General features: G+C 36.9%; 5 protein-coding genes across 9 annotated transcripts; 3 read left to right on the top strand and 2 right to left on the bottom strand.

Moving 5' to 3' along the window:
- The first annotated feature begins 47 nt into the window (after positions 1–47).
- Positions 48–10,568, top strand: LOC117781099 (alanine aminotransferase 1). 2 transcript variants are annotated; one of them, XM_034617826.1, is made up of 7 exons: positions 48–111; positions 2,919–3,320; positions 3,505–3,643; positions 8,161–8,250; positions 8,689–8,951; positions 9,016–9,839; positions 9,911–10,568. In XM_034617826.1, exons 2-7 carry the CDS (start codon positions 2,989–2,991, stop codon positions 10,057–10,059), a joined length of 1,797 nt encoding a protein of 598 aa, XP_034473717.1. In that variant the 5' UTR covers positions 48–111; positions 2,919–2,988; the 3' UTR covers positions 10,060–10,568. The 2 variants fall into 2 exon arrangements, with proteins under 2 accessions (XP_034473717.1, XP_034473708.1); XM_034617817.1 differs by lacking the exon at positions 48–111 and adding an exon at positions 332–456.
- Positions 10,569–12,032: 1,464 nt separating this feature from the next.
- Positions 12,033–16,643, bottom strand: LOC117781175 (RNA-binding protein 1). Of its 3 annotated transcripts, XM_034617931.1 has the most exons (3): positions 16,054–16,643; positions 15,058–15,366; positions 13,916–14,230 (listed from the first exon to the last, which is right to left on the bottom strand). In XM_034617931.1, the coding sequence occupies exons 1-2, from the start codon at positions 16,446–16,448 to the stop codon at positions 15,066–15,068; spliced, it is 696 nt and encodes a 231-aa protein (XP_034473822.1). In that variant the 5' UTR covers positions 16,449–16,643; the 3' UTR covers positions 13,916–14,230; positions 15,058–15,065. The 3 variants fall into 3 exon arrangements, with proteins under 3 accessions (XP_034473830.1, XP_034473822.1, XP_034473814.1); XM_034617939.1 differs by lacking the exons at positions 13,916–14,230; positions 15,058–15,366 and adding an exon at positions 12,033–12,572 and having other exon boundaries at positions 16,054–16,638; XM_034617923.1 differs by having other exon boundaries at positions 13,916–15,366.
- Positions 16,644–17,176: 533 nt separating this feature from the next.
- LOC117781221 (mitochondrial import inner membrane translocase subunit Tim9) lies at positions 17,177–18,005 on the top strand. Its single transcript, XM_034617978.1, has 3 exons — positions 17,177–17,338; positions 17,467–17,562; positions 17,708–18,005. Exons 1-3 carry the CDS (start codon positions 17,279–17,281, stop codon positions 17,837–17,839), a joined length of 288 nt encoding a protein of 95 aa, XP_034473869.1. The 5' UTR covers positions 17,177–17,278; the 3' UTR covers positions 17,840–18,005.
- A 149-nt stretch (positions 18,006–18,154) lies between these two features.
- LOC117781205 (protein yippee) lies at positions 18,155–19,931 on the bottom strand. Of its 2 annotated transcripts, none has more exons than XM_034617968.1 (4): positions 19,681–19,931; positions 19,320–19,608; positions 19,099–19,258; positions 18,155–18,820 (listed from the first exon to the last, which is right to left on the bottom strand). In XM_034617968.1, the coding sequence occupies exons 2-4, from the start codon at positions 19,435–19,437 to the stop codon at positions 18,733–18,735; spliced, it is 366 nt and encodes a 121-aa protein (XP_034473859.1). In that variant the 5' UTR covers positions 19,438–19,608; positions 19,681–19,931; the 3' UTR covers positions 18,155–18,732. The 2 variants fall into 2 exon arrangements, with proteins under 2 accessions (XP_034473859.1, XP_034473852.1); XM_034617961.1 differs by having other exon boundaries at positions 19,687–19,931.
- A 243-nt stretch (positions 19,932–20,174) lies between these two features.
- On the top strand, positions 20,175–21,346 carry LOC117781156 (mpv17-like protein 2). The gene has a single exon (XM_034617899.1). The coding sequence runs from the start codon at positions 20,497–20,499 to the stop codon at positions 21,232–21,234; it is 738 nt and encodes a 245-aa protein (XP_034473790.1). The 5' UTR covers positions 20,175–20,496; the 3' UTR covers positions 21,235–21,346.
- Positions 21,347–21,812: the final 466 nt, after the last annotated feature.

Genomic DNA, 21,812 nt, shown 5'->3' with positions numbered 1-21,812 from the left:
TGATCATATTCCATAGTCGCATGCAAATTCAAAACATTGGAGCACACTGGCGCTATTTTGTTTGCCAGAGGTGAACATCTCGCGCACATACACACACGCACGTACACTCAGGTACCCCCCACACACACACATACAAAATTATTGGCGATTTTATTTACGAAATTATTTATGTGTATAGTTGGGAACATGTAGATAAGTTTATTAATAATCTTTTTAGTTATATGTGTATATATGAATACTAGAAAAGAGTGTAATAGCTTTTGATTTCTCGCCAAAATCACAACAACTAAACGGATTTGAACGGCAGCCAGTTGAATTCCACACAGCAACAGCAGCAGCAGCAGCGCTGCCATCATCGTCGTCGTCGTTGTCGTTCTAGTCGCAGTGTTTACCACGTTAGATAATCGAGAGCAGTACACCACACCACACCCCCCTCCCACCCGCCAAGTTCACAAGGTGCGTACAATTGAACCAAAACAAATTGCAATACACATTTTGCAATTGCAGATTGCACATTGAACTCAATGCAAAAAATCGATCCAGTTTGCTGCACTCTTCTTCTTCTTCGTCTACAGCCTGTTCTTGAACTAATTACACACAAACACACGCACATACATATATGCGAGTTGGCACAGTGTTACCCCCATCCCCAAAAAGTAAAAGACAAAGAAAGCAGAAAAAAAATTAACCTAAAGTGCGAAACAATCAAACACCAACAAAAAATAAAAGTTTATGTGCGTTAAATAGTAATAAATTACCGCTACAAATAATTTGTTTACTATTTCGCGTGTCACAATTCAATTGAATTGCGTGCAAAATGCCGCAAATTATAAGCATATCACACTCATTGTGCGGGTGCGTGTGCCTGTGTGTGTGTGTGTGTGTGCAACAGCTGTTTAACATGCCAATTAGCAATTTGACAGCAATTTGACATTTACACACCACACCATATCCCCAATCGGCATGGATTGCTTTCTGATTGGATTTGCTGATGTGTCAATTGGGAATTGTACTCGGTTGCTTTAAATTAAATTGTGACCGAAATTCGATATTAATTTGTCATATTTATTTATTAAGCAGCTGCAACTGTGGCGTCTGCTTAATTAAATCCTCCATATCAGATTTATCTTATCTGATTGAACATTTGCATACCAATCCCGTTGCATAAGCGACAAGTCAACAAATAATAAATATATAATATATTAATTTCAAATATAGAAATTAATCTATACATATACAGTCAGTTTAGTAATTGTTTTGACAGCAAAAATTTCACGTATTTGTTTTTTATTGTTAAAAATAGGTAAATCTAAAAAATCTCATTGTTTATGTTTTATTTTAGATTGTTTCAATACAAATCTAATGTTTTTTAAAACAATAACAAGACCAACTGTTAAGGTATATTACAGCATTCATTTTTATCTCTCTATCAATTTATTGACACATCTCTTTAGCACTTTCAAACTAAATATTTTGATATCATACACCCGAATTTGAGCCAATATATTTGTTTATCTCTCGTATGTAAATTAAGCCTTTGAATCTCTTTTTACGTCAATTGAGCGCATTAAAATTACACTGTAACAAAAGTTCTTAGCTTGAGGAAAAGTATTTTATTTATATAACGTTGACTCTGCAGCAGATTATCATTTGCTTAAGCAAAGCTGTAAATTTTACTATCTTAAACATTTACTTTCCAATCTTAAGCATATCTGGGTGCTTTTCCTTAAATTCAGCAATTGTTCGTGGTCATAGATTTATTTTCTGATTGTGTAGCATATTCAAAATTTCCTCCCATTCTTGTCATGTTTTTCAGCACTTTCTTTTATTTTTTTTTTGGCACAGACTTTCTCTCATTTCACCGAGTGTCATTATGCAATTTACGTTACGTTTCAAAGTACAATTATTGCCAGCCAGACCTTGTGCTGTTTGTTTTTCTGGGTGTGTACGTAAATACGTATTATTCGTACTATAGAATAATATAAATCTATAGCATAAGCTGCGACTGAGGACGTCACTGATAAGGAGTAACGTGTGGTAGCTTAAAGTCAAAAGAGCACGACTTTTGACAGCTCCTCAAATTTACATACATTTTGCACTTTTTTTTTTAGAGTAAACAATTCATTAAATCGTATACATAATCCCTTGGCTACCGTCCAATTGTATGAAAAAAACTTCCATAACGATAAGACGGCAACTGATAACATTTATCTATTCATAAAAATACTCAAGAAAACTGTCAAATTGCCACAATTAAGATATTAGTTATTTGTTTTTGTTTGAATAACCGTTGCAAACGTTAAATGATCGATTTATATCGATATTGGAAATATATCGAACGTGTAATATTCGTTGCAGTGTGACCACACTCTTTAATGAACAAAATACACAACGTCATTAGGACTCGTGTCCGTTAGGAAGCTTCAAACAAAATGTATATATAAATTCCAATTAGTTAATGGCAGCTTTTGTGTCTTGCACACACGTAATACATAAATGTATGTGCTCACAAACCGGTTAATTGTTTTTTGTTTTGTTTTATATAATTGAATTGGTGCTGTTATTCACAAATGAAGCACAATAAATATATGTATCGATAATGGCAAAAGTCATAAAATGATTTCCATAATCTTATCGCTTGTGATAACAGACCCCCCCACCCCCGTTTATTGCTCCTCTCTCCACAACACAGACTACCAAATACGCCCAATACTAATACCAATTGCAATAGCAACAACTCCAGCTCTTATAAATATCAAGCTTAGGCGCACGCAGAGAGAGACGGCTCTCTTATACGAAAGTTTGTATGTTTGGTGGTTCGGCATCTGCTCCCGGTGATGACAACGACGGCGACGACGACGACGCAGCTGCTTCGATTTTGCACATTTATTAATTTCTGTTTCTCATCTCGTTTGCAGTGTGAAAAGAAAAGAAAAAAGCGTTTGAGTAAAACTCAAATACAGAAGCAACTCAAAATTAACTGTCAAGATGAGCCGTCAGCTGCTTAGAAATCCAACAACAATGCAACGTGCTGCCAACGCCGTTGCTCTAACGTGTACCAGAAGTTTAGCTAGCAGCGGCAGCGCTGCCGCCGTCGTTACAATGCCGCCGCTTCAAAAGCGTAGCAGCCAGCTGCAGCAACAATGTAAACTAACGCCAAGTGTTGTCATTCGTCGCTGGAAATCTCTACATAACAATAACAGCGCTCAAAGCCAGCGGCTAACAGCGGCAACACCAGCGACGACAGCGACGCAGCGCCGCAGTCAAGCTGAAGCATTGAACGCGCGTGGTAGCCATTCATCGTTTGACGTTCCCGCTCGGTTAGTATTATTATTCCAGTAAATACACCTTTTTTTTTTTATTATTCCTCCTGTTGTTGTTATTCCGTGTCAAAACAAAAAAGTAACGATAACTGACAAACAAATATACATTAACATTTGAATTTGGTGCGCGTGTTCTTCTTGTTGTTTCCTTGCTTAATTCTCTTCGTTTGTGTTTTTACAGTCGTATGTCCACAGAAAAGAAAGACAATATGAAATGCCTAAGTGTGGAGAATATCAATCCCAACTTCATTGTTATGGAGTATGCGGTGCGTGGTCCCCTCGTTATTCGCGCCGGCGAAATTGAAAAGGAACTCGAAAAGGTAAGTGTGACCGTTTACACACACATACTTACATATAAACTGTCACTCACCGTTATTTGTGCTATGTCTTGTAATTACCCAAATACGCCATCTATTGAGCGCAATTTTCTTACACTTTCTATTGGGTGTTTTTATTTTGCACCATCAATTATAAATAATTACGTTCTGCGCACCTGTTAATCCTTCTCACATGACATTCGTTCCAATTGGAATCCTTTAGCGTGTTCCGAATTCCCTTTGCCAACAGCATTAAAAAGCGATTCATTTGCACAACTGGAAAGTTTGCTAAAAGTAATTGAAAGCTGTGCAAATTTAAATTAAACTGCAGTTGTTCCAACTGTTGAAGGTCTTTAAATTTTAATACAGAAAGCTTGTAATATATTTCTCTATTGTACAAAATGATTTATACAAATTATTTATTTTTTAAGACGTACTAACGTGACTAAATTTAACGCAGTTTTCTAAGACATTTGTTTTTATAATTAGCGTTTAGCTTACAAAATATAATTTTTAATTATATTTACTTTTATATCGTTGTTAAATTTTGTTCAGGCTGTTCTTCAATTAACGCGAAATTAGTTTAAAAATGTTAACAAGGCAATAGAATTGTTGCTATTGTTTTTTCTCTTTCTTATAAGATCTCATGGGCTTACCACGTAATTATATTGTTGTTCATTTTTTTTTATATTGCTCTTAATGTAAAACGCATGATTTTAATTATTTTCAATTACTGAGGTCACTTTTTTTAATTATTAGTTTTTTTTTGTTTTTGTTATAGCCTTCAGAGAGAGAGTGCTATCAATTTTTTGCGCAATCTTATCACAGATTTCATCCTATAAATAATTTATATTATTAATTCAGGTTGACAAGCTGAGTTTGAAGAAACTATCATAAACTTGTCTATTTCTTTATGCGATTGTCTACACTATCTAGAATTCAGTCGGATCAGTCTACTGTAGCGTATAATTCTTAAATTAAAATTCTTTTGAAATTTTTATGAAAATAATAAGAGTTTCTATAGATTCTATATAAGTTTAAGATTGAGTGCAATATAATTGATATATTGTAATAGTAATATCATAGTAAAGTAAAGTATAGAAAGCGTATACAATATTCGACTTTCTGAATCAACTGTTTTCTTTTTTGTCTTGACTATCAATTAAAGTGAGCTTAAGCTGAAGTTGAGACTATAGGCCTGACTTCAGAAGGCCCAGAAATAAAAATTTCCCGTCAAACTTCGAATAAAAAAACTTTGCCAGGAATTTTTGTCGTTTTTTTTCATTTGAAGTTTGTCAGGAATTTTTATATCCGGTCCAGCTGGAGTTAGGCCTTATAAATGTACTTCTTAGAGCCTTACCTATAGGTAATCTTTGGTATAGTGTGCTTGTATTTGTGAGCAATTGTAGTTTTTGGCTCATTGCCCAAAAATGGAGTCAAGTTCAATGAACGTCCTTCAAAATGCCGGCAGCATCTGATCCACAGAGATTTTCTATATCATTTCTTTGTGATTATGTAAGTGGAGAATGGTGGTTGGAGAAAAGAGAGAGAGAGTGGGAGGATGCTGTGGGTAATAGTAAGAGGCGTTGTTATCAAACAAAACACAACACAACAATAACAACAAACATGCGCATGAGCTCTTTTAACTTTTCCCAATCTCCCTCTCTATTTTTCTTATATTTCTTTGTTGCTTTTTCGCATAACATTTTCCAGTATTATATGTATATATTTTTTTTTATTGTTCTCGTACAACGCAAAAGATTCTCTTCGAATATCTCAGTAGTTCATTTACCCCTCAACCCACAATGAACTGCAATATTCGTCTTTCTTCTCCCCTTCATCTCGTCTCTTTCTCGCTTTATTGTTTGCTTTCCTTTCACTTTGCATATTTTTGCGCCTTTACATCTTAGCTTACTTCCTCATTCGCATCGCTTGCTAATTCGCATTTCTTTTCTTTTTCTTTCTATTTATTTTTTTTTATTTTTTAAATTTTATCAAATGACTTGAGCATCATTTGTCGTATGCTATGTATCATAAGGTCGTGTCGACTTTTTCGCCCGTTTGGAACATTGCCAAACTCTACCACTGTCAATCGCAAATTGTTGAAATTTTAGATGAAACATGCATCTTTGATTTAAGAGCTAAAATTGACAGATTGTTCACACAACATGAGTGAATAATGTTGCAGCCTCTGTAAAGTTGCAGTTATTATTTTAAGTCTGCTGTGGCGTCCTGTTGCTAACAGTAGTGTGCTCTGTTAAAAGGCTGTTAACTGGCTTTTTATGCTCTGTCCTTAGATTTTCTGAATTTAATCTGACAGATATTTTTGAATTTAAAAATATTTTGTATAGCTGTTACGTCAATAACTAAACTTAGATAAAAAGAGGGTCTTAGAGTATAGTTTATTGCCATTGAATTGACTTTCGGCTTTGTTAATTGCTTATTACTCTCAAAAGTATTGTTGTTGTGTATTGTTTTGCTCTCAATCGCGATAATTGTTTCGATTACGACACAAACATTAAGAAACCAAGTGGGCAATATCTGATACAATACAAACACTATATATAAATGTATTGTATACATGGGTGCCTACCTGTATAGATATATATAGTATAAATATTAGCTCACACTCTTAACTTGCGGTTGATGTCTATAAAATGGCAAACGTTAAAGGTTTGTTTACAGTTTCAAGTGCCCCCGACTCTACAGATATGCATATGTATGTATGTATATGTATATAGGCATGTCTAGTTGTATATTATAAATATATATTAATTCAATTACTTATACATACATGACAGGTGTTTTGGGCGGGAATTTAACAAGTAGCTGGCAAATCGACTTGACAACAATCTTGAATACCCTGTAACTGTAGCTGTGACATTTTAGAAAGGTTTGTTTACAGGGTAAATTTATGTTTCAAACAGACAGTTTTAGACAGTTAAACGACCATCAATAACTGAGTGCATATAATATTTATATTTAATATATAAAATTTCCACAAGTTTCTTTTCTAAAAAATTGCATAAATTTAGGACTTTTGAAATTACAGCCTTGAACTTTGGTATATAAATACTTGAATACACTTGTTAAAAATTCTGAAAATTTCGTTACAATCGCTAAATGGATAGTAAAGATATCTTTAAAAATTTGTAGTGCTGTGGAAAAAATACATTTTTAAGTAATGAAATGTGTACAGGGTATTCACTAGTAAAACATTGGTTAAGGTAGTCAAAGTTCACATTCTTTTTGTACAGTTTGTTTTCTTTTTTGCCATCAGTTTCGACTTCCTTAGATTTTTAATGGAACTCATAGAAGTTCTTGCTACTTTTCTTTTTTATTCGAATTTATAAGAGAAATCAGCTCTTCTATCTGTGAGTTGTGAGTGCCGAATTAGCAGCTGATTATCGAACTTTTATCTAGGCGTTACTTTTGTCATTATTATCGTTGTTGTTGTGGCTGCTTTTTTTTGTAAATTTTTATTGTTGTTTTGTAGGTATAACAGCTATGCATGACTGCATTTTTCATTGAGTTTCCTACGACTTTCGTGTGGTTCGTGATTTTCTATGCATTCTGTTTATTCAAACGATAAATTGCTCATATGAGCACTTTACCTCTTGTCCCCGTCTCCAGTCCCCAGTTAGCCCTTTAGTCACCTCCCTCTTATACTGAATGCAGGCCATACAATAGTCCGAATTGCATCTTATTATTTATTTACATATACATGGAAATAGTCCGATGGGGTTGACGACTAAATTGGCGGTTTCTGTCAATTACCAGACTGAATCTCCATATTGCATTTGCCCCCACAACTGGTGACTCTGTGTATAGTTAGTTTTTCAGCTTGTTTACTTAGGCAAATTGAAGACTAGAAAATGCAGAACTAAGTAGAATCATTAAGCAAAGTCAGACACTATTAAAGAACACAACTATTGATAACGATTGATTAGTTTTAGTTATATACATATGTATTTCGAGTCTACAAAGCAAACATTTTCTTGATTCTATCTAACTGAACTTAGCACTCAATTGGAACATGTATTTGAAACTTTACCAAAGTGCTTCTTTTGACCTTAGACATTGCATATATTGTGTTGAACAAAATCAGATTACAATATCTTATAGCTGTCATATGAATAATATCTTTAAAACTAACCAACTCAGAGGCACAACTTTAAAAGAATCAATGAAAATCAAAAATGCAAAATTTGCAGTTCTTTCAACAACTAAAAAAGCCTTTGATTAGTTATAGATATCAGTTCTTCTGTCTTCTAAATCCTACGCATTTCAGGTGCGTTTATTTTGCAGTAATTGTATATGATTAGACGTTTTAATGTGTCTCCCAATTGGTTAATAATAGAGCACACAAAATAGGTGAAGCATTAACATATTTGATTTGTTTTGGGCCAAAATCAATTTGGCGGGTATATTAAAAGCGCATTTGTGTGCCTTAATTTGGCCAATTGAGCAACATGTAATTTGGTTAATTTCAATTTCAATTTCTCCTATTCTTTCAACAGGGCGTGAAGAAGCCATTTGACCAGGTAATTCGGGCCAACATTGGTGATTGCCATGCGATGGGACAACAACCTTTGACCTTTTTGCGTCAGGTGAGTAAGCAGTGGAAATTTCCGAGGTCACAAACATTGCTGAGCACTTTAAGGTTAAGGTCTTGCAAATAATAGTAATTGTCGTTTATAAAAACAAAAACAGAACGAAATGTGACTTTGTATGCTATATTCTATATTTTCGTGTTTTGGGTATATATTTTTTAATTATTATTTACAAGTTATCAAGCTTAACCCTTGAAACAAATTAAAAAAGTCTTTAAATAATAATTGAGCAATTTACTTTTTGCCTGCAATAACTGCAAATTTTGCCAATAAATAATTAGATTAACTAGTAGTTTTTAATTTCAAAGTGAACACTTGCGCAAAAGTGTTATTTCAAGTTGTTACTGCTCAGCAACTGTTGTTTTTATTTGTTTGGTGATCGCTGCAAAAACTCAATTGTGCATTTTCTAATTGTTAAACATTTTGCAATAAAAGCTTTTGGCCCTGACGGTTGAGCCGCGTCTGTTGAACTCTCCCGACTATCCCGCCGATGTGAAGGAGCGAGCCTGCGCCCTTTTGGCCAGTTGCAATGGCGGCTCCATGGGATCGTATACGGACTCCGCTGGCTTGGAGTATGTGCGTCATCAGGTTGCCAGCTTCATTGAGGATCGCGATGGCGGTGTGCCCTGTGATTGGCAGAATATTTATCTAACTGGTGGAGCATCTCCTGGCATTAAGAGCATTCTATCGCTGGTTCAGTAAGCTATTATCTATATTTGTAGAATCCCTTGTGAGTTAAAGATTGCATTAAATTCTTTGCAGCTGCGAAGTGGATTCTAGGACACCTGGCATTATGGTGCCCATACCACAGTATCCACTGTACTCGGCAACAATATCCGAATATGGCATGAAGAAAATCGATTATTATTTGGATGAGGATAATAAATGGGGTCTCAATCGTGTGGAGCTGCAGCGTGCCTACGATAAGTCAAAGAATGAGTGTAATCCACGCGCTCTGGTCATCATCAATCCCGGTAATCCCACCGGACAGGTGCTGTCCCGCCAGAACATTGAGGAGATTATCCGATTTGCTTACGATAATAAGCTATTGATTTTGGCGGATGAAGTGTATCAGGCGAATGTGTACGACAAGGACTCGAAATTCCATTCGTTCAAGAAGGTCATGCATGAGATGGGTGAACCGTATCGTAGCCAAGAGCTGGTGAGCTTTTTGTCCGTCTCCAAGGGTTATCTCGGTGAATGCGGCATTCGTGGCGGTTACATGGAGGTGATCAACATGTGCCCCAAGGTCAAGGCCATGCTGACCAAGTCGATAACAGCATCGCTGTGCAGCACAACCGCTGGCCAGGTGGCTGTCAGTGCATTGGTTAATCCACCACGTCCCGGTGAGCCATCCTACGAGCTGTACAACAAGGAGAAGAGCGCCGTATTGACTGCATTAAAGGAACGCGCCGATTTGGTCTACAAGACCTTCAGCAGTTTCGATGGCTATACCGTGAATCCCGTTCAGGGTGCCATGTACGTGTTCCCAAAGATCGATATACCACAAAAAGCTATCGAGGCGGCCAAGGCCAAGAATATGGCAGCAGATGTCTTTTATGCATTTGAGCTGCTCGAGTCAACGGGTAAGTTTATCAAAAACCAATATCAACATGAAAAGCAATCGATTAATTGTTGTTTCGTTCATTCTCTTTAGGCATCTGCATTGTGCCCGGCAGCGGATTTGGTCAATTGCCCAACACCTACCACTTCCGTAGCACCATCTTGCCGCAGACGGACAAACTGAAGCTTATGTTGGAGAAGTTCCGCAAATTCCATGTTGAATTTGTCAATAAATACAAGTAGATGCCACTGTATACTGTACACTCTTCCCTCTGTCTTAACCCGAAAACAACTTTGTTGTGAACATCAAAATTCAACTTTTAATAATTTTTTTTTAATAATCTTTTTTTTTTTTTTCTTAAATCAAATTGTAAAAAGAAGCTACAAACAGTACATTTTTTAATTTGCAATCAAATTGGTATAAAGATCTACAATTATATTATAGATTTCTTGTTTTTATTTGTTTTGGTTTCTCCAAATGAATTTGAAGTAGACAAATAACTAGATTGACAATAATATTGTTTTTTTGAGCAAAAAAGTTGTTTATTGCTTTGTTGCATAACTTGTATACACATAAAAATTGTTAATCGATTGATTGAAAAATGAGAAAAATTTTTAAGCTAGATATTGATGTATCCCATATGGTATCCTTACATGGTCCTTACGAGAAGTCATTACTCGATGTTATATAATAATATATATTGTATTGTTGTTAAATATATATCAAATACACATTTAATTGGCATTCAGAATCTACATTTTTACAAAATCCACAGAGGGCTAAAGAAAATCATAAAATAGTGGATCCTAAAAGTATGCAACGCTATCCTGGAAAAAATTCGTGCAGTGTGCTTGACTTTACTATATCATACAGTCCCAATTCATAAATATAAAATCAACACATATATATAACATGATATTTTCTATGCAGTCACATTATAACCAATCGTAACCTGATCCTGTTGGATCATTTTTAGGAAATATTTAAAGAACACCCAGAAAGTCAAATTGCTTAAATATATGTGTACTATATATAAAAACTGAAGCTATAAAGTTCTGGTTGTTATTGCGTTGGAAATATGAATTCTTTTAATGTAAGGTAGCACTTTTTTATTAAATTTTCGTGCTTTTTGATAAATGTTTCGAAATAGAGAGGACTACTTGGAGGTTGAACCATATGAAATGTTCAGGAATAGTAATAGACCCAGATAAGATGTAGCTGTTGAGATTAACAAGATTAACACAAATAATATTGTTCAACTGAACTTCAATTTAGATTCTTCAAGCCGATAAACAAAATCGCCCCAAAATTTAGCTATACTAATTTAGGATCGCTCATATTTCAGCTTGAAGTTACCCCCCTTCCTTTTTATAACCTGAGCCCATTGAAAATGGGCAAAAAAGAGTATAATGTGTTTGGCAGAATGTATGTAACAGGCAGAAGGAGGCGTGGCAGACCACCAAAAGTATCTATATTCTTGATAAGGATCAAAAGCCGAGTCGATTGGGCCAAACTTGGTATACAGGTTCCTGGATACCATAGGCAGATCAAGTTTTTTTTTATTTTTGGATCGGACCACTATATCATATAGCTGCCATAGGAACGATACATCGAAAATGAAGTTTTAGTATGAAAAAGTTTTTTGTTTGTTAAAATATCAGAACCAAACTAATAGAATATGCATATGTGTTGTTAATATACATTCTGACCAAATTTGGTTAAAATTGGTTCACTATATCATATAGCTGTCATAGGAGCGATCGGTAAAAAATCAAGTTTTAGTATGAAAAAGTTTTTTGTTTTATAAGACATCCTTACCAAACTGATAGAATTTGCATTAGTGTTGGTTTTGTACATTCTGACCAGATTTGGTTCAAATCGATTCCATATATCGTATAGCTGCCATAGGAACAATTGGTCGAAAATAAACTTTTTTAAAAGAGTACCTGGGCTCAGGGTATCCTACTGTCGAACGTGCTCGACTGTAGCCACACCTCACCGCGAGCGAAGCGAGTAGGGGGCAGAGCCCCCTTGTTTCTAAAGGCGACTATAAGTGGTAATTAAACTATAACTTTTTTTGGTTTTTCATAATTTTTATTTGTGTTCATTATAATCATTTTTTTTACATTTTGATAGATTACAAAAAGAATGGAAAAAAAAAAGAGAATCATTCACAAATACTTGTACCTTCCGCTTGTCTCGCGCTCCGGTTGTATGTTGTTCTTTTTTTTTGTTGCTGTTGTTGTTAGTAGTTGTAATTTGAGTGTTGCTTTGTTGTGGTTGCTGCCTTAGTTTTGTTTTTTTTTTTCTTCTTCCTTGTTTTGTTACGAGCTATACACTTACATTCTAAATATACATCCAACTTTGTGTGTTCGGGATTCTTGCTCAGCTCAGTTGGATCTTTGCCTTTTTGTTTTAACATAATATAATAATTAATTAATTTCATGCATTCTTTTGTGATTAGTTGTTGTTGTCCGGATCTCACAATAGTTGACCATACAAACAAACAAACAACAAAAAAAACGGTTTGTAATAGGAAATTTAATGTTGGCCACAAATTGCAGCGCTATACATTTCCGTGTGTATGTCTAGGGATAGTGGCGGGTGTTTGTGTGTGTGTGTGTTCGTTTGTGGGTGTTGAACTGTGTCTTGTGGTGCGGCATTCACCTAATGCCGATCCCTTGAGTCCGAACGACTGCGACGATCACGTGAGAAACTGCGACTGCGTGTCCGAGAGCGTCTTGGAGAACGTGATCTGTAATTAAATTGGCAAATAAACACGTCCAGAGAGAGTGAGAAAGAAAAAGAGAGAGAAAGAGAGAAAGAAAGAGGAGAGAGAGAGAAATACAAAAATTAAATAGAATTTTAAGCTTGTGTTGAACATTAAATAACGATTAAACAATGATGTAATACACAACTGTAACTCATCAGGACTCTCCATCTCCACCTCCACATTCTCATAGTTGTTATATGGAGGAGAGTTGAGAGCATTTATCTTGTTGTGGTTGTGGTTGTTGTGGTTGTGCTGGCTGAGCTGAGCTGAGCTGAACTAGAGCTGCTGAGCTGGCATTCGATCTTTATCATATAATATGTTGGTTTTTTTTTTGGGCCCCAGTTACAAAAGCGTTTGTTGGTGTTGCATACTTAAAGTAGTAGCTGGGTTGTGGTTGTGGTGGTGGTGGTGGTGGTGGTGGTGGTTTTTTTAATTTGATGAGCAGAGCAGACTGAGAAGATTGTTGTTGTTGTAGTTGTTGTTCAGGTTGTTCAGTTGAGAATCGATTGATTTTGTTGGTGGAATAAAGTGATTATTGTTGGTGGTTGGTGGTGTGTTGTTGTTGTTGGTGATGATTGTTGCTTGATGCACACACCCACACACACCACACTCACACACACACACACACAGGCGCAGATGAAGAGAGCTGTTAAAGCTGGCTGCAGAAGATGGCACAAAGCAGTAGTAGAAGTAGAAGACTGCGAGGAGCTGAAGAATTACTGAAGAAGGGGTGTGGAAGGGGGGGTTTGGCCTAAGTCTCCTCGCCGTAGTTGTGGTTGTCGTTGTTGTTGTGGTGGTTGTTGTTGTTGCTTCTGCTGCTGTTGCCGCTGTGTGTTGCATCCGCGCTGTGTGTGCAATTGCAGTTGCAATAGATACATATATAAATCTATGATACATATAACATATCTTTTAATTGTTGCTGGTTGTTGTCGTGTGTGTGTGTGTGTGTGTGTGTGTGTGTGTAGAGGAGAACAACAACAACGTACAAAACAAAACGAACTAACAAACAAACAATAAGAAAATATATGTATGTATGTTAGCGACAACAAAGAAAATTATACAAAATTAATATTTAAAAAAAAAAAAGTAAAATGTTTTTTTTTTTTTTTTTGCACCTTTACATACGCTTTTGGAACGCTTTTTGCAGTTACTTAACGTGATAGTTGTTGTTGTTGTTGGTGGTTGGTGATATTGTTGTTGGTGGTGGTGGTTGTTGTTGTTGTTCAGTTCGCTTCAGCAGTAGTAGTAGCACTAGTTGAAGTATTGTTGCATTGAAGGTGGAGAATGAAGCGCAGCTCAGCTGAATTTGAAGATTCAATTTGCTCTTTTTTTTTTTTTATTTTTTTTTTTCGTTGATGAAGTTTGATGCTTTACTAATCATTAACTGTTATAGGGGCCACACCCGGGGAGAAGAAAGGAGTTGGTAGTTATAGTTGTGGTGGTGGTTATGGTGTTGTTGTTGGTCTTGTTGTTGTTGGTGCAAGACTGAGATGATATATCTAGAGCTAGAGCAACAACAAAAGTTAAAAAAAAAAAAAAAACAAAATAGAAACAAAACAAAAAAGCAAAGTTGAAAACTTTATTGCTTTCTTGCATTTGTTGATGCATGTAGCTGTAGTTGTTGTTGTTGTTGTTGTTGTAGTAGTAGTTGTTGTTGTTGTAGTTGTTGGTGGTGATAGGCTGCTTGAAGATGACAAGATGATGTTTATATATACAGATATATATATGCATATATATTTGAGGGACGGAAGAAGCAGTTGGAGAGCTGAGTTGTTGAGACTGAAAACCCGAAGACTGTTGAAGAAGACTGAAGACTGCAAGTTGTCTTAAAGTTGTCTAGAGTTGTAGTAGTAGTAGTAGTAGGCTGTTGGAAGCGTTGACTGGTTGATTGATTGATTGATTGGCTGATTGATTGGTTGCTTGGTTGGTGTAATTGGAGTTAGATTTGATTGCTTGCATTTGCTGGGTCAGTAGTTGCACTTGCTTGTTGTTGTTGGTTGGTTGGTTGTTGTTGTTGGTTTGTTGTTGTTGGTTGTTTGGTGTTGATAGTGTTGTTGTTGTTGTTGTTGTGGTTCTTGTTAATATGTGAGAGCAAATGGTTGTTGTTCTTGGTTGTACGAAAATTAGAAGCTATGATGAAGTATGAAGATTGTTGTGGTTGTTGTTGGTCGAGTGTTGATTGATTGATTGACTGACTGCTCACACGGTTGCACTTTGCTGGCCTGTCGCATTCGGTAATTGTGATGGTGTGTGTGTGTGAGAATGAATATGAGATAGAAAGAGAGAGAGAGTGAGTGTGTGTGTTGTGCAGTGTTGCTTGTTTGATGCTCGTTGCTGCAGTCGACTGATAGATGACTCGGACTGTTAACCCTCTGTTGATTAACATATGTTACATACATATGCTGCTGCTGTAAGCAAGAGAGGGGAGAGTAGCATATGCTCTTGTTCTAATTGCTGTTGCTGTTGGTGTTGTTGTCAACGAAATATATCGTATTTGTTGAAGTTGGCAATTATCATAAAGCCGCAGAATTTTGTTGTTGTTGTTGTTTTTGTTGGTTGTGTTGTTGTTGTTGGTGGTTGTGGTGGTGAAATGTGTGTAATAGGAGGAGCAGGAGCTGTTGTTGTTGTTGTAGTTATGAGACGTGAAGTTGTTCTTGTTGTTGTAGTAGTTGTACTTGTTGAAGGAAGAGGAGGAGTAGTAGAAGTTCTAGTAGTAGTAGTAGTAGCTGTTGTTGTTGTTGTTCTTGTTGTGCTTGTAGTAGAAGTAGACTTTATCCTGCAAAATGATTGTGAAACCACATTAAAAACGGCCCCATTCGTTGATTCGATTTATTTGTTTATAAAAGGTTTTTTCTTAGTTCTTTCTAAATTTGATAATTGTATTCTGTTTACTAAAACACAACAAATTTATACAACGGCAAAAAGGCGGAAATAGGAAAGTTTCGTTTAATTGAGGGTTGGGAATAACATGGTGAACAAATGTAAACAATAAAAAAAAAAAAACAAAAACTATCGACTATTGAACGGTTGTCTGCAACTACATAGTGTCCAACCCTTGATTATCGATAATCGATATGCGGACTTTGGATATGTGTGTGTGCACACTGTGCACAATGGGTGCGCACAGCACTGTTGTAAATGTGTATATGTATATGCATGTGTATGTGTATGTGTGTTTGTGTGCGCTGTGCTCACTTTTACAACCGGTACTGCAATCCTTCTTGTATGTATACGCACTTTGGCGGTCCCAAGTGTTTCTCTTTTTTTTTTTTTTGTCTCAAATCGATTTATCATACTTTTTGTGTGTGTTTTTCTGGTATATATATATTTCATTTTGACCAGCTTGATGCCACATACACACACACAGATATACATATGTATGTATATACAATATTTTTGATACAAACATATGAATAGGTTTATTGTGAGAGAAAGAGACAGGTGAACAATGAATGACACTCACCTATAACGACCGCCAGCATCACCAGCGCGAGCAGCGCCGCCTCCTCCCCCACCGCTGCCGCTACGACCACCACGACGGCCGCCTCCTCCTCCACCGCCGCCACCTCCTCCTCCACCGCCACCGCCGCGACCTTCGCGTGAACGGCCGGAGGACATTTCAACCCGTATGCGTGTGCCACAGCATCTGGTGCCGTCCAGTCCACGGGTCGCGTCCTCCGCATCGCGACGATCCTCGAACTCGACAAATGCAAAGCCCGGCGGATTGCGGGCAACCCACACATTTCTCAGGGGTCCATATTTGCTGAAGGCGTTCTCAATCTCATATTTGGAGGCCGATGAGCCCAAATTGCCAACGTAGACTTTGCAGGCTAAATCCCATTCACGATAGCGTGGCATATTGTTATTTGTATATATATAATTAGATTATAGATAGCTTTAGATAGCGTTTGCTAACTTTTATTTGAGTTTTTCTTTGCCAACTTATGTATTAATTGCGTCGCTAGGTACACACAAAAAATTTTCACAAGCAGCAGGCGAACACAACCACGCTTACGTAGAGGAAAAGTCAATTTGTGATTGTCAGCTATCGATATCGTAGAGAGAGGGCGAAAAAAAAGATGGCAGCTACTTATCGATAACCAGTACACACCAGTGCTGCCATATCATCCTATTTCCGGACAGGTTTGTCTCTTTTTAAAATGAATTTGCCTGAATTTTTCTGAAACAGAAATCCGGAAATCTGTCCCTTTTTTTTATTTCTGTTAAATATTTAAATATTCGCTTAAAATATTTATTTAATATTAAAAACAAAATAAGTGAGTGGCATCAATGTTAAAGTTGAATCGATTTACTTGTAAGCGAATCAAAAAAAGTTTGGGAATCGTGATTTATTGGGCTGGTTGGGCTGGTTGAAGTAACGCCTATTTCAAATCTCCGTTGCCAATTTAACTGTAATTTTTTTTTTTATTTTTAAGTGCAGTAAAATAAATGCCTTGAGTTGAAAAGTTGATAGCAAAATAATTCCAAGTTTCTTGGCGCCAAACAGTGTAAAATCGATACATTGCACAAAACATCAATGCTATCGATGTTGCTGCAAACCTGTCAAGTAGCAACCCTGGTGATGTGACAGTGCGGCACCATCTCGCACAGCTGAGCTATCCTATTATTTAATCGCACAACATTTCGTTGAATTTAACAAAAACTTCAATAAAACAACACAGAACAAGATGGCTAAGAGCCCGGAAACTGTTTCTTTAGACCAACTGGACAAGGATCAAATGAAAACCGTGAGTAGTGTCGCCAACTTGATTCACAAATCCACATCCACCACAAGTGATGCAATGTGCAATCGAATCAACCGCCTGGAATATTTATATATGCATATTTACAACAATGTACTGAACAACGTGTATAGTTTTCAGATTTCCTCATGTCATACAACAAACTATCTGAAATGTGCTTCACGGATTGTGTGCGCGACTTTACCTCTCGTGATGTTAAGGACACCGAGGTTAGTTTCAAACATTGCAAACAGTTCAACATGAATTACCCAGTTTATACGACAGCTTAAGTCGGTTTCAATCTATCAGGTTTAGCTGCCCTATAAGCATGGTAATTGTCAGTTAAATAAAAATACTAATGTAATTGATTTACAGGAAAAGTGCTCGTTAAATTGCATGGAAAAGTATCTGAAGATGAATCAACGTGTCTCGCAGCGCTTCCAGGAATTCCAAATGATTGCCAACGAGAATGCATTGGCCATGGCCCAAAAGACAGGCAAAATCTAGGGCTATAAGCTCATCAACTTTGTAGTTTAGTTAGCAACATCGATACCGATACCGAAAACCGAGCAAACAATGCATTTTTGTTGCATTTGTATTGTCTTTAACTAGTAATTAAATAAATACCAAAAAAGCAATGATCAGGCTAGTTATGGTTGTAACTTGACAAAGATTCGTATTTTTTTATTATTGACAAACTAAATCCAGTTTTGAGATTTAGGTATACCTATTCATCGGCCTAATCAAATAACTGACAAAATTGCTTTGTATTTCGGATATTTCTGATATCATTACTCTGGAAATAAACACTGACAGTTTCTGTTATGAGAATTTAATAGATAACTCTAGAGATCGGTTTTTGTTTATTATTAATTTGTAGATTTTGTTAAAGATATTCATATGTGATACCACATGTGATCGTTAATGATATTGCAGAACTGAAGATGACAAATCGGTCAAGGGAGAAAGGGAGACAGAGAGGTCGGTCGGGCGGTCGGCCGTTCATTCGTTCGTTCGATTGGTTCCATTGTGCCACACAGAGCAACAGAGGGTTGTTTAAGCAGTTCAGCCTCATTGTTAATTATTTGTAGAATTTGGGCCGCCGCGCAGTTGCTTATGTGCTAATAATGCCTAAAACTACGTTTAAGTAACGTTGACAGTGGCTCGTAATTATACGTTAGTTAACTCGACATTATGATTATCTAGCTAATAGCAAACACGTTTGTGCATTGCAAGCGACTTTAGCCAAATTGTCGGAGCACAATTTGCAATCATTACATTATTGTTGATCTTGTTTAACCTATAGTAAAAGCCATCGCCTGCGGCTTTCAATTCAATACTTAAAGCTACACACGCTTTGTTGGCCTGCAGCTGAAGCAATTCTCACATTCAGTTCAGGTTCAGTGACTCGGACCTCCAGCTTCTGATGGGAAACCTTCTGCTTCGTTGATCAATGCATATTCCAGGATGACACGACCCTCTTTGTATCTACACAAAAACAAAAGTAACAATTGTGGTGTGAGCGAGAGGGCAATAAACAAGGTGTATCTTCATTTACTCTTGCAGATTATATTCAAATTCTTGTCATGTTTTTGGCATTGTCTTAGATACTCTGACCAAATTTGATTAAAATCGGACTACTATATCATATAGCTGCCATAGGAAAGATTAGTCGGAATTGAATTCAGGGCTCTGCAAGAGTATCAAATCTTCGGCGTGCCGAGGAGATAATTTCTTTGCTGTTCCTTGTCACTGTTAGCACTCACTTTTGCGTCTCCTCGGTGGCAAACTCATACATCCAGCCAAGCTTGGCGCCACAGCTCTTGCACATGACATCGCGCACCATGTGGCGACCCGTGAGCATCACCCGCTCCTGAATGGCACTGAAGGTCAAGTTGACCACACGCTTGAACAGATAGGCGCGTCCTGTATGGAATATCATATCGTAACATGTTTAATCATATTTTTAATCAATTTAAATGCTCACCTGTGGCGCCCGTAAAGCGTGTGCTAATTAATTGACTGCGATTGGTCAAATTAGTGTGGCATTGGGCACAATTGAACAGCTTTAGGCCACCGAGATGCTCCAGGAAAATGCGACCCATAATTTGTTTTTTTTTTTATTTTATTTTAGAATACTTCTATTGTCTTCTTCTCCTCTACGTTTGTTTGTTTGTTTTTCTGTGCAACTGTTTACCTGCTTTTATTGGCAGTGTGTGTGCATGTGCATGTGTGTGTGTCTGTGCGTGAGTGTAGAGTTTCTTTGTTTGCAGATGCTGTTGAAAAATTTGTAATAAAAGCATTATTAGTAATAGCACGCAACAAAATTGCGTATACTCCGAACATACATATACGTATTGTGCTGTAAAGCTTATCTGCAGTGCTTTTTTCTTGTTTAATTGCAAGAACGCAACACAAGCAAACAGCTGTCCTGGAATTGCAATGTTGAAGCACAGCCAACGACGTCCACAAATGCAATAACAATGATGTAAACAGCACAACAATAATTAACTGACTTTGATTTAGAATGCAGCTTGCTAATTACGACGCCTCGGACAATACAAAAAAAAAACAACACTGCTGCAGCAATAACAACGCAACGCTTTCTAGGGCTGTCGAAGAGTTATCGATAACTTTGCTGTGTCGTTATCGATCTTGTAATAAGCTCGATACTTTTAAGTGTTTTTCTGCATATAAAATATGCATAATAAGCAAAAAAATATATATATGTTTACAAAGCATATGTTTTTATTTATAAAATAAACCATGAGAAATGCATAAAAATAGTTAATATACTAAATATCGATAACGCTGCAATGCTGCAGCCCTGGTCAACAGCTGTGACTACACGTGATTGTGTGGTTGTTGTTGCTTGCTTGCAAAACCAGCGGTTGTTGCGTGGTGAGATTTTTCCGGCAACCTTTTTTCTATTTTAATTAGAGAAATTCATTGGCATTCAGTATAATGTGCATAAGATTTTAAAATTCAAACGACAAATCACAAATATTTTACACTACTTTTGGACAAGCCACAATGGAAGCTGAAGACTAAGAACTCACAGCAGGGACGATGCTTAATTTTCATTTTATAAGATAACCATTGAAATCGTAATTAACACAAAATTACACTACTGATTGGCATCCATTTGAAGCAGCAACTGGAAGATGCATTTCCTGCGACGTAAACTACGAAGTCTACTGTCTCTGGGCAGTTGCAGTCTGCGACGAGAAGCATCTGGAAGTGGGACTGGAGCTGGAAGTGCAAGTGGAACTGGAATGGGAGCTGGAGCTCTGACGATGCACAAGTTGCGTGAATGGCATGGGAGCGCCTTTAGCAACAAGTTTCTGCTGTTCACCAACGTGGGCATCTCATTGACGCTCAGCTCCGTGGGTGACATCCTGGAACAGCAACTGGAGCTGTACAATGGCGAAATTGAGGAATATAGCAGCACAAGGACCAGTCATATGGCAACCAGCGGTGTCACAGTGGGCATCATTTGCCACTACTGGTATCAGTTGCTGGACAAACATCTGCCAGGTCGCAGTATGCGTGTGGTGGCCAAAAAGATTGTGCTCGATCAAATCATTTGTTCGCCGCTCTACATATCGGCATTCTTCATCACGCTGGGCATACTCGAGGAGAAGGACGCCCACGAGGTGTGGGAGGAGATCAAGGAGAAGGCTTGGAAGCTCTATGCGGCGGAATGGACGGTCTGGCCGGTTGCACAGTTCATCAACTTCTATTGGGTGCCCACACACTATCGCATCTTCTACGACAATGTGATCAGTCTGGGCTACGATGTCTTCACCTCAAAGGTGAAGCATTCATCGTCTCATCTGCCACTTTCCGCTGCTGCTGCCACTTTGACGTCTTCCAAGAACTTGAAAACAACTCAGACCTAATTTATTTATGTTCTCCTTTTTATAACTATACGTGCATATATATTTATTTTTGTATAAATATTGTAAATACTCTGTGTAAATATTAATTGCAATTTGCAAAACGAGCTGCCAATTTAAATTTATTAATCAAACTCATCATGTAGCTTGACTTGATGTGGATTCGAGCAACTCTCTCAAAGCACACGGCGTCAATGGATTAGAAAACATAGGAATGATTGATATTCATAAACAGGTTGCAAATAAGCAAAAATAGTGGCGAGCCAGACTTTAAGAGACACTGTACTTATTTTGGTAAAAAAAAAAAACCCTATTTCTTAAAAAACTTCAGAGTTATAATACGATCGTAATGCAATTTACAGGACACACAAACTCAAGACTATCTTAAAAATTGCGCTGATAATTCATTTGTTTTTGCTATGAGTATTTAGAAATCTTCCTTTTAATGTGATTTAATAATTCGTTAGGATTCTGCTTCAAAAATACAGATGTATTTTCATTATCTAGATCGCTTGTGTAAAGTGACAAGTAAACTCTTAAAGAACATCCACAACAATAATTTTAGTAAATTAACACAAATT

Source organism: Drosophila innubila, chromosome X (genome assembly GCF_004354385.1).
Source record: "Drosophila innubila isolate TH190305 chromosome X, UK_Dinn_1.0, whole genome shotgun sequence".
Lineage (NCBI taxonomy): Eukaryota > Metazoa > Arthropoda > Insecta > Diptera > Drosophilidae > Drosophila > Drosophila innubila.
The sequence above is the reverse complement of the archived record's forward strand: the minus strand, read 5'-3'. Positions and strand labels throughout refer to the sequence as shown.